Source organism: Salminus brasiliensis, chromosome 18 (genome assembly GCF_030463535.1).
Source record: "Salminus brasiliensis chromosome 18, fSalBra1.hap2, whole genome shotgun sequence".
NCBI classification, from domain to species: Eukaryota; Metazoa; Chordata; class Actinopteri; order Characiformes; family Bryconidae; genus Salminus; species Salminus brasiliensis.
In genome coordinates, this window is record NC_132895.1 from 34002211 (window position 1) to 34014546 (window position 12336).

Below are 12336 nucleotides of genomic sequence, written 5' to 3' on the forward strand. Positions count from 1 at the left end.
GTTCAGGTGGTCCGCTGGGTGAAAAGGCTATAATTACCCTAATTACTCTTTTTACACTTTTACAACAGAGCCCTGCGCCAACAGGTACTTCACCTCTGTGACTTTCCTAACCTCCTGAGAGCGGAGCATACATTACAGTATAGAATAGGACCCAGTTTCACACCCTCATCTCAACAGACTGAAGAAGCTGGAGGGTCCTACATACCCCAAGAATACATACAGTGCCTCCTGAAAAGGCACTCCTGGATTGCTTGGTAGAAGCAATAAGAATATAAATAAGAAAATAAAATCAGATGCAGGTTTTCTGCCCCTTAGTGGTTTATCTGTCCTCTGCATGCACCAGAAAAATACATACAGATTCAGACATTAATGGGTCCCATTATTAATGCGACTTGTTGCTGTGAGCAATAAATTCCTGATGCACTAAATATGAGGCAAAATAAGGAAAGGTGTCATTTTCTGGCAATCTACTGATTGATTCGGGCTTTAAAGGGTTTAACAGACCCGCACCTGTCCGTAGCAAAGACTCACCTGCCTGTTGCTGTCACAGTGAGGCCTCTTGATGGACACGAAATGTCTGATCTTCCTGTAAGGCGAGAGAGGAGGTGGGAGATGAGTTCAGGTTCATTTCGGTCAGAGCTGCTGAGAGCTGATGAGCAGCTGAGGGTCATGACACTCACCCTCCCTGGCCGAGAACGGGGGTAATTCGTACATGCTGCTGGATGCTGTCTCCTGACTTCCTCCTGGCATAGTACATCCCCTGCCACTCCTACACACACAGACACACACAACAGACAATATGTAAGGTTGCTATCATGGTATCTGACCTAGTATCTGTAGCTCTGAGGACAGCACACATATATTAGGAACTCTGGGTCCAAGCTGGATGTCATAAAACTGCAGCTGGGAATTATTTACTGGTTAAACTGGGATTGTTGTTGTGATGTGTTTTTTTTTTGTTTGTTTGTTTTAATCCATTTTCACCCCAATTTGTTCTGCCAATTAATAACCCCCCCAACCTGCTGTTGGAGCTGCAAAGGGGGACCAGCTCCTTACTGATGCCTATTAATGCCTCTTCTGGGTGGAATAGTGTAGAGGTGTCCCAATATTTTTGTCCATATAGTGTATACCTGAGATGATCTATAACTGATCTCCATAATATAATTTATTTTACTCCAATATCAAGTATTACCTTAAAATACTCGATCTGACCTGACTGGCTAGAGCTTTGATGGATAATGCCCTAGTTGGATAAGGGAGAGCAGGCTGAATGGTGCTCTGTGATTGGCTGACCTTTCCCTTCTTGATGCAGGTGTTGATGGACTCCAGCAGGTCGGAACAGTTCTTATCACTCTTAGAAAACTCAGTCAGCTCCTTTCCTATCAGCTCCCCTTTGTGGTAGCCCATCATCCGCTCAAAGGCAGGGTTCACGTACTAACACACACACACACACACACACACACACACACAGGTAAATCAACAGTGTTTACAGGGCCTAAAGTCTGGCTTTCAGTACTAGAGTTACACCAACTCCTCCACCCACCTGTATGACATGATTCTCACTAGTGATCTCTACAGCTTCCTGACAATGTTCCAGCGCTGTGAAGATGGAGTTACAGGCTCTGACACACACACACACACACACACACACACACACACACACAAACAAAAGGAATAACAGTTGCAAACAATAATTATCATCATTAATCCCCGCTGACCCCATCAATGCCCCAAACACTGGGAGAGTGAAGACCAGAACATGCCCCTTTTCCAACTGCCGCTGATGCAGCATCGCTAGGTGGCTTGGCGCACTCGGAGGAAAGCTCGGCTGATCACACTAGGAGTGAGGAAGTGGGGAGGAAGTGCCCTCAACCATCAACCCACCCCTGAGAGAGAGCAAGGTCTACTGTGCTCCCTCTGACTCCGGCTGCTGATGGCAGGCAGGCTGCCTGCCCCGGGATTCCCACCAGCACTCCTCGGATCATGAGAGGGGGGATGTTGCACCGCTGACTGATACTAGGTTGTGTAGATGGTTCTATTAACCATGATCAGTGGGAAGTCCATTACAGGATGCGTCTAGGACTAAGGCTAGATGGAACTGATCCATCCCCAGAAATGATTATGGTGTTGATTTGATATTTAATACAGAACAGTCTGGCTGGGTGGTGTTCAGGGGCCTACCTCAGTTTGAACTGGGAGCGAACCTCTCCATGCTCGATCTGTATGAGCTCGTTATAGCAGGCTGAGACACTGGTGTTCTCCATAAACCTCTGAGAGAGAGAGAGAGAGAGAGAGAGAGAGAGAGAGAGAGAGAGAGAGAGAGAGAGAGAGAGAGAGAGAGAGAGAGAGAGAGAGAGAGAGAGATACAATTACACATTTGAGGCAAGGAGGAGAACACAAGAAATTTGGGCTGGAGTTCTGGGGGTTTTGAGCTGATTGGTCCTGAAGCCAGACCAGTGGTGAATGAGCAGGTGTCCCAATACTTTTGCCCATATGGTGTACAGTTGCGCTTTAGTGGTGTTATGTCAGTGAGGGAGAACACTCACTCTGGAGAAACCAGAACACAGTAGAGGCAGAACGGAGGGCTCCTCCTGATCTGAGGGCCTGAGGGGGAGAGGGAGGGAGAGAGAGAGCACAGTTAATTGTAGTATGGCCGGCTAGCCGCCGTGCTATACTTGAATGCTAACAGTGTGCACACTCACAACAGCAGTTACCATAGCAACACCTGGTTAAATGTAACATCACCCCTATACACCAATATCCCCCACAGGCTCGGAGCCCGGCTATGGCCCGGAAATAAAAGCTTATAAAACCCAGAAAAGGCCGACGGCTATAGGGATGTTTACGTTGCCACGGCTACACCACTGCCAATCACTTTTTTTATTGTTTACATTTTTTTTGGGGGGGGGGCTTAACGACCCCAAATCTTTAGGACCTTCAATTGATACCTGTGATCGAGGTGATCGAGCCCCTTCAGCACTGAAGGAATGCCTGATTTGTGAGTTTCAGGGCTTGGTACTTACGCTTGTGGCACCACAGCAAGGATAACGGTGTGTTCAGAAGGCTTGGTGGCTCGGATCAGCCTAGAGCCAGAGAGAGAGAGAGCGTGAGAGAGAGAGAGAGAGAGAGAAAAAGAGAGAGAGAGAGAGAGAGCGTGAGAGATGAAGCAAAAACAAAGAATGATTAAGTGCAATGATTAACTGGTTTATAAGGTACACTTGCTTTGCATGAGGAACACTTATCACATACAGTACGGACAAAAGTATGTGGACACCTGTTCGTTCCCTGTCTCTTCTGAAATTAAGGGTACTGAAGAGTTCCTCATCTGTCCAGAGAAGAAGGCTTTCTACTAGATTCTGGAGGAGCTGTGAGGATTTGACTGATTGCATTCAGCAACAAGAGCGTTCTTAAAGTTAAAGTAGCTGAATGCATTCATTAGAAGGGGTGTCCACAAACATTTGGACAAGGACTGTAAAGCAACATAGACTTCATTCAGAGTGTGTGTGTGTGTGTCAGCTTGTCTAGTCCCTGTAAAGAAGTACTGCCAATAGAATAGGACTCTCTGGAGCAGATCAACATCATGACCCTATTGGCTCAATGTTGCCTAATAATGCCAGGTGTGGGCTAGAGGGGTATAAAGCCCCCCAGCATTGAGGAGCTGTGGAGCAGTGGAGGAACTGTGTTCTCTGGAATGATAGTGGAGGAGCTCCATCCAGTACTTTTGGATGGGATGAGTTGGGGATGATGAGGTGGGGTATTGATTATCCGTCCAACAGCCTGGCCTCACTATAACTCCTGTGTGTAAATGCAATCAAATCCTCACAACAATGCTCCTCCAAAATCAGCTACTCCAACAAAAGCAGGAGAAAATCCCCTTGAATGAGCAGGTGTCCCAATACTTCTGTCCATTTAAAAGGTCTCTCTGACTGCAGTGTGTGTGTGTACGTGTGTATGCCTCACCGGCAGACCGCTTCGGCCTCAAAGTAGCGTGCGTGTCTCCCATCGACGACGACAATCTCGTGGTGTTTTTCCAGGAAGCACTCGACCGCAGACTCGGGTGTGCGGGCCACGTTACACCTGAAGCCCGCCCGCTCACACGCCCACCAGAAGGCATCGCTCTGTCCATCCTCCTTAGCAAACACCAGCAACACCTGCACAGGTGAAGGATACACAGGTTTGGGTCGGGGGAACACAAACACCTTAACATCAACAACAAGATTTTACAGGCGGACTGTCTTCCCTTCTGACTGGTTCTGACTCACGGTTCCAACGTCCTCCTAGCTGAAGTGGACATTCTGACCGGTTCTGACTCATTGCTAGACTGTCCTACTAGCTGAAATTGAGATTTTGACCGGTTCTGACTCATGGATCGCCCGTCCTACCAGCTGAAATGGAGATCGTTACTGGTTCTGACTCATGGATCGGATTGGATATATAATATATCCAAGTCTACCAGATCGGGTCGGAACCTTTTTGGGGAAATGATCCTACCATGATCATCCAAGTTCACCCAGGAAAGAGAAAAACATGAAGGAGATCATGAAGAGCAACAGGGAATACATCTGCGCTCGCCCCCCTAATGTCCACTGGAGCTGACCTCTCTTTCAAACCTCATTAGTTAAATTACTGGAATATAAACAACAGTAAACAACAATAAACAACACGTCTGCCAAAACATAAACACCCTGATAAACACACGGAAAAAGGCCCAGATCGGTCAGCAGCTCTCAGTGCAGCTCTCACCCCATCCTCCACCCACCCACTCTATTCCTGACTCCGTCCCAATCCCAACAATCTGCTAAAGCTACTGTTTACTGTCCCACAGCATCATCAGAGTTCCCTAAAGCTTAGTGTGTGTGTGTGTGTGTGTGTGTGTGTGTGTGTGTGTGTGTGTGTGTGTGTGCGCACGCACAGGGGTCAGAGTGTGAGCTTGTGTGAGAAGAACAGAGCGCATGCATCTTCTCCTGCACTCTGGCGATGATGAAAGTACGAGGGGGAGGAATGGGCTGGTGTTGGTGGGGGTGTGTGAAAGTTCAACACTCTTTCATCCGGAGCAGCGCTGGGTAACCACAGAGCCCGGGTGCGAAATTCCACACTGGCCCAGTCACGCAGCGGACCTTTCCCACTGCTGCCCATGCACCCTGCATCTCTACACTACGACCTTCAGGGGGCGCAGCATCCTCACCCCACTCGCACCAGAGCTGCCAGGACTCTCAAGAGCTCAACTAGTATCTCTAGCCTCTGCGGTAAAGCAGCACTAAATTCTGCTACAGTACAAAGAACTGGGGGACGGGGGGTTCTCCAGGACTACTGAGCCAAAGGATGTGGCATTTTTCAATGGGTTGTAATAGGGGCTTAAAACCAGAGCTCAGAACTGAGAGGAGGGAGCAGCTACTGTTCCTTAGAGCCGATCCATCTACAAGCTATGTGATTTCAGCCTGTGTGAGCCACTCCTGAAGGACACGCTGTACACGTGCATTTGTGGACGAGCGGAGGGCTCTAGAAACAGCATCTGAAGGGAGAGCAGCATGTGGACTGAGGCGGTAGAGTAACACTACAGGAATTTACACTAATATGACTCAATTTTGCCAACCCAGGAGACATCCTGACCGCGGTGCAGAGGCTTTATTAGCCCGGGAAACATCCAGCCCGCGGTGCAGAGGCTTTATTAGCCCGGGAAACATCCAGCCCGCGATGCAGAGGCTTTATTAGCCCGGGAAACATCCAGCCCGTGATGCAGAGGCTTTATTAGCCCGGGAAACATCCAGACCGCGGTGCAGAGGCTTTATTAGCCCTCGGAAACATCCAGCCCGCGGTGCAGAGGCTTTATTAGCCCTCGGAAACATCCAGCCCGCGGTGCAGAGGCTTTATTAGCCCGGGAAACATCCAGACCGCGGTGCAGAGGCTTTATTAGCCCGGGAAACATCCAGCCCGCGATGCAGAGGCTTTATTAGCCCGGGAAACATCCAGACCGCGGTGCAGAGGCTTTATTAGCCCGGGAAACATCCAGCCCGCGGTGCAGAGGCTTTATTAGCCCGGGAAACATCCAGACCGCGGTGCAGAGGCTTTATTAGCCCGGGAAACATCCAGACCGCGGTGCAGAGGCTTTATTAGCCCGGGAAACATCCAGACCGCGATGCAGAGGCTTTATTAGCCCGGGAAACATCCAGCCCGCGGTGCAGAGGCTTTATTAGCCCGGGAAACATCCAGCCCGCGGTGCAGAGGCTTTGCCATCTAAGGAAACCTCACAGCTGCAATTTAGACATATTAAAAGGAAACATCCCAGCCACTTAGTAGTGAACTCGCCAGCATGGGAAACGTCCAAGCCACAAAGTAGAGTCACTCCAGCAATGGCAGGCTGTGGAAACGTCCGAGCCTGTAGGCCTCACAGCAGTGGTGTGGAAATCACCATACAGAAAAGTCACTTTCGACCAACAGAAACAGGCCAAATGAAACGAGACTGATGTATGTGGTACTGCAGTCTGTGGGGCGCTGTTACACTGCCAGTAATTTAGAAAATTAGCTCCTGCACATTCATAATGCCATGCACAATGCCTTGCGTTCACACTCAAGCTAATCTCAGTCTCAGTCCGTCCTCTGGAGATAATCCAGTGTTCCTGACCCTTGCAGTACGGACAGATCCTCAGGCCACAGCCGGCTTGACCGGTCTTTATCACTTCCATATCTCAACAATCTTAAGAGCCTATCGATGTACGATTAGGGTCTCCAGGGCAGGAAGTGGAAACCACTGAAGTATCATTATGGAAAATGTAGACAACCAATCAAATCAGGCTGAGCTGTGGTTCAACGTACGTTAGCTCAGGAGCCCACAGAAGCCACCAGGCGGGAACAGTATGGTAAAAAATTCGTTACCCAAACATAGACTATCAGTCACAATTAGCCGCTGTGGGACAGCTTTGTAGTTGTAGTAACTCCAAAGCCAAACATTATGTCCAAAAGTTTGTGGACAACCCTTATAATGAATGTATTTAAGCTGTCAATCAATAATCAAATTTCAGTAAAACTCGTGATATAAAAACACACCTATTCAGAAACTCTGAGTAAAAGACTTCTGACTAGATACAAATTCAACTAAAGAACAGTGAGATCTGAAGACAGCACTGCCCTCTAGTGGCCGGGGTTTAAACGCAACACTAAATGAACCACTGTCTGCCACCAATCTTTACACTTAAACTATTATTAATAATCAATACTGCGATTCTGAGAACCGATACAGTTCTGCACAACAGAATATCACCACACCTTCATACATCCAGATTTTCTTACACCCCTAACATTTTAACGTGACCGTAGGGGCACTGATGGCGACACCACATCGATATTCGTGCACTAGTGCAGAACATCAGACAGCTCACAGACAGGCTGACGAACTACATGAGGAGGGAGGGGAGACGGTGGACATTCACCATACTGTGGCTTTAAAGAGCCGAGGTGTCGTACCTGCGTTGGTTCCTGGGTCAGACGCATAGGCCCGATGCATTCCTCAGTAGCCGACACCTGAGGAGAGACAGAGAGGACCGGTGAGAACCAGAGACAAAGGAGAAGGATCGATACCCAGGTCTGATCAAATGATTGATTTATTAATTTTACCATTCCCGATGTTTGGAGGAGCTGCTCTACACACACCTACATGCTCCACAACCTGCCTCATTCGAAGAAAGAAGCCCCAGCCCTCCCCAATACACTGCCTACTGTCGGTCCTACTGCTCAGCCAGCAAGCAGACGCTCCTTTCTTCACGTCCGGCTGATAAACCTCAGCACAGAGTCCCGAACCTGATCCCCCGGCAGAACCACGGCCTGTACGTTATGAGGGGGTTAAAAAGTGAAAGCTGGGCTGGAAGCTCTGCAGTGTGAGACAGGCTCTCGCGCTCAAGCTCAGTCTTCTTACCTGCCTGTCATCAGCACTTAACACTCCGCATAAGCTGCTCAACCGAACACACACACACACACACACAGACAGAGAGACAACATAAGCTTCTCAACTGCACCACATGACACACTACCACAGGTCTCTCTCTCTGTGTGTGTTTGTTGAAAAAAACATGCCTGAAGTGGTTGCTATGGTATTCCAGGTGGTTTCTATGGTGTTGCTAGCTGGTTGCTAGCGAATTCTGAAGGGCTCAGCTTTCCTTTTCAGATGAAGGTTAATAGCTGGTGGGTACTCTGATCGAAACCATTTCAGGGCATACTCCACATTAAGATTCTCTGATCAGATCAATATCAGACAATACTCAGGTTTGGGGTACCTGTATCGGATCGGTATCAGACAATACTCAGGTTTGGGGTACCTGTATCGGATCGGTATCAGACAATTCTCAGGTTTGGGGTACCTGTATCGGATCGGTATCAGACAATACTCAGGTTTGGGGTACCTGTATCGGATCGGTATCAGACAATACTCAGGTTTGGGGTACCTGTATCGGATCGGTATCAGACAATACTCAGCATTAAAGGGACTCAGATTAGATTTGGTATCAGACTGGCATGGGGCAGTACTCTGACTGATATCTGGAGACAATATGAGTTGGAAATCAATATTAATGAATATAAATTATTATTGATTAATGATTCTATTATTATTTGGGCTTCTTGTTTTTATGGGTTCTTATGGCACACTCACTTACACTCTCTCTCTCTCTCTCTCTCACACACACACACACACACACACACACACACACTGCTCACTGTTCCTCCTCATGGCACACTGTGTGTGTCACTGCTCAGTCACATGTTCCCGCTGAGGACACACACACGCGTGGAACAAAGCGGCCCCTTCACACAGCGCAGGGGGGCATGATACAATCAGCCTCGGCTAAATTTAGCTTCTCGGATGATGCGGCCTGGCTGCAGCACCGGCCCGCTATTGATCCACATTCACTCAGTCCTGCAAAAGACAGAACCAAAGAACAGCTCGAACGGGGTATTCGGAACACACTCACACTCTCTCTCTCACACACACACACACACACACACACACACACACACACACACTCTTATGGTGCAAAAGTTACGATACAGAGATTGTACCCAGCTGTCCTCTGGTGCAGTGAGGGACAAACCCCTTGAATTCAAGAGGAACATTGAAAGAGCTGTCCACATACTTCTGGCCATGCAGTGTAAGTGCGTAGTTAATTAGCTGGTGTTGCTTTGTGTGTGTGTTTGTGTACAGCCTCACATCTGTTTTATAAACACATGGTAATATAAACACAACAAAGATCATTTGCATAATATCAGCACTTATTGACATAACTGAGGTTATTGATTGAATATTGATTATCGGCTCAGGTATCAGAATCCTGAAGGCCAGCGCTGTCACACCCAATAAACAACAACACATTACCCAGCTCTTCACTCACACTCACCGGAAGAGAAATGTACAGATCTCCATGGTAACACAGTGTTCCCTCTCCTCCACCCCACACACACACACCAGCGGCTCTGAGTGCTCCTCCAAACAAACACCCGGCGCTCTGTCTCTCCTCACTCCATCAACAAAACCTCAGAAGAGCTCTTTCAGAAACAAACACACATCTGCATCACTCAGGACCGCGTGTGTGTGTGTTGCACATGGAGCGTTCCAGATGAGATCACACACACACACACACACACACACACACACACACACACACACACACACACACACTCTGGAGTTCATATCAGTCTCCGCTCGCTCTCTCGCTCACTCTTGCGTCACACAAATAAACAGAAGTAAAGTGAGAGAGATTTAAACATTTACAAACTGAACACGGAAAAGAGGAGAAGAACTGGCAACCCGTACTGAGAGGCGGGCGGGTGGGCCGGGGAGGGTTCACTGCCAGAACTGGGCCCTGGCTGTAAACCTAAAGAACCCCAATATTACGGTCTTTCAGAAAAAGCCCAGATGTCCATGGCTACATGGGTACCAGTTCGCCCTCGGCCGCCGGGCAGCTTCAGCACTGCAGTGAACGCACTGAAGGAAAAAGCCCGGAGAACTCGGTACGCGACCCGGAAGAGGTTTCCCAACATCGCTATTCCCATCTCCGTCTGGTGTAAGCAGTTCCACAGTGTGATCCAGCCAGAATCAGGCTGGTTCCCCCTCCCCGATTAGAAACATCCAAAAACATCCCCACATTTCCGGAAGCACTAAAATCCAGTCCCAGAGAGATCCTCTACAGAGCCCAGAACAGAGTCCCGTCAGTCAGCTAGCTGGTCCTGAGACTCTCTGACCCTCAGACAGGCCATCACAGCACTGTCCAACAGCTCCGTCTAAACACCAGTCAGCTCATCGCTCACAGCAAGAACAGCTATCTAGAACACTGGGAGAACCAAACCCAGACTCCGAGTAAACTACAACGCTTCTGTATGATAAAACCAGAGTCCAGATTGGACCTGGACCTCCTGACCGTCAGAGACCCGCAGCAGAGACGGACCCTGACCAAGCACCGGCTCAGTGACCACAGCTGCTAATAATGCTTTGGCAATATTGTGGTCACTACAGTCCTGCCAATAAAGCTCCTTTACATCTTGAGAGAGAGACTAAGACTAAGACGATACACTAACACTATAAGGCAGGGGTGGACACTAGGGCAACAGGTCCAGCCCGGTGTGCTAAACTCCCTGCTCTAACAGGGCGACTACACCTGCAGATGAACAGGTGAGCTGGATCAGAACCAGGAATCCGGTCCACCGGAACCAGAACTGTCCACCCTGCTATGCGGTATAGGCTGTGCACTAATCTTAATCTTAACAGCCCCCCATACAGACCCCTCTGTTCTGTAGCAGATGTGGACTGTGCCCTCTATAGTTCACAAGCTTCCTCTCCATCCAAAAGTACTGGATGGAGCTCCACCACCATCATTCCAGAGAACACAGCTCTTCCACTGCTCCACAGCTCAATGCTGGGGGGCTTTATACCCCTCTAGCTCACGCCTGCATTAGGCAGCCTGGTACCAATAGGGTCATGATGTTTATCTGCTCCAGAGAGTCCTATTCTATTGGCAGTACTTCTTCTCTACAGGGACTAGAGACAAGCTGTGTGTGCATTTGCACATCTGTGTCAACAATGGGTGCAGCTTAAAATAGCTGAGAGCATTTGGACACAGTGTATAAGGGATCGCAGCAGGGATGTAAGGGGGCAGGGGTTCGGCTCTGCACGGCCTGTGTCTAACTGCTGCTAATAGCATAGAGAGAGAGAGTGGTAGAGTGAGAGTGTGTGTGTGTGTGTGTGTGTGTGTGTGTGTGTTAAAGATAAAACATAACAAAAACAAGGTAGAACTTCACATGATGACGGACGCCCTGAACTCCAAACAAAGCCACTGTGAGAAGCTGCAGACTTTGGCTAATGGGGGCTTACATATACAATCTCTTTCTCACACACACACACACACACACACACACACACACAGTGCTGATGCTTACCATGTCCACACGTGTTGTACAGAGGAGATAATGAACAGCCCCGTGATCCCGAACTCTAGGATTGGTTGGTTATCGTTATGAAGGTAATGGGCGGTTCTTCAGGGGTTCTTTAATAAAGACAGTGGTTCTGTTTAGAACCAAACACACTCAAAGAACCTTCTGAAAGACTAGTCTGGTTACAGCGTTCTTAAAAGACAGGGAGGGGGTTCCCCCACAGGAACAGCCCTATCGTGGTTCAGATCATATCTAACTGAACGCTATCTGTGCCTAAAAAGTAAGTAGTAAGATATGGAGTTCCGCAAGGCTCAATTTTAGGACCACTATTATTTACATTATCCATGTCACCACTGGGCTCAGTTATAAGCAGACATGGCGTTAATTTCCACTGTTATGCAGATGACACACAGCTCTATATATCAGCCAAACCTGACGATAAATTTAGAGTAAAACGGAGGACTGTGTAAAGGATATAAAACTCTGGATGTCACATAACTTCCTTATTCTTGACAGTGACAAAACCCAGCTTCTCCTTTTAGGTCCAAAAGACTCTAGAAATAAACCATAAGACTTGATGTTAGACTTGGCTGATGCTATGGCGTCACATTCGACTGAGATTTATCATTTGAGCAACATGTAGCTGATATTAGTAGAACAGCCTTTATGCAGCTTAGGAACATCTCCAAACTAAGAGACTCCTTATCACTACAGGACGCAGAAAAGCTAGTACACGCTTTTATTACCTCAAGGCTAGACTCAAGGCTAGATTACTGTAATGCACTACTGTCAGGCTGTTCCAGCAGGAACCTCAATAAACTTCAGCTGGTTCAGAACACTGCAGTCAGGGTCCTTACTAAAACTAGAACATCTGACCATATCAGTCCAGTTCTATCAGCACTGCACTGATCCCAGTTCAGTTCA

The 12336-nt window shown here is 48.2% G+C and overlaps 1 protein-coding gene across 2 annotated transcripts in view; it reads right to left on the reverse strand.

The window, feature by feature from the left end:
- Positions 1-12336, reverse strand: part of pde8b (phosphodiesterase 8B) — a 44116-nt gene that overhangs the window by 24925 nt on the left and 6855 nt on the right. For both annotated transcript variants that reach the window (XM_072661501.1, XM_072661500.1), the window contains exons 2-10: positions 7462-7518; positions 3961-4151; positions 3024-3083; positions 2547-2604; positions 2182-2270; positions 1544-1622; positions 1294-1434; positions 681-769; positions 532-586 (exon numbers count right to left, since the gene is read on the reverse strand). In XM_072661501.1, the coding sequence (XP_072517602.1) occupies positions 532-586; positions 681-769; positions 1294-1434; positions 1544-1622; positions 2182-2270; positions 2547-2604; positions 3024-3083; positions 3961-4151; positions 7462-7518 (819 nt within the window). The remainder of the gene's footprint in view (positions 1-531; positions 587-680; positions 770-1293; positions 1435-1543; positions 1623-2181; positions 2271-2546; positions 2605-3023; positions 3084-3960; positions 4152-7461; positions 7519-12336) is intronic.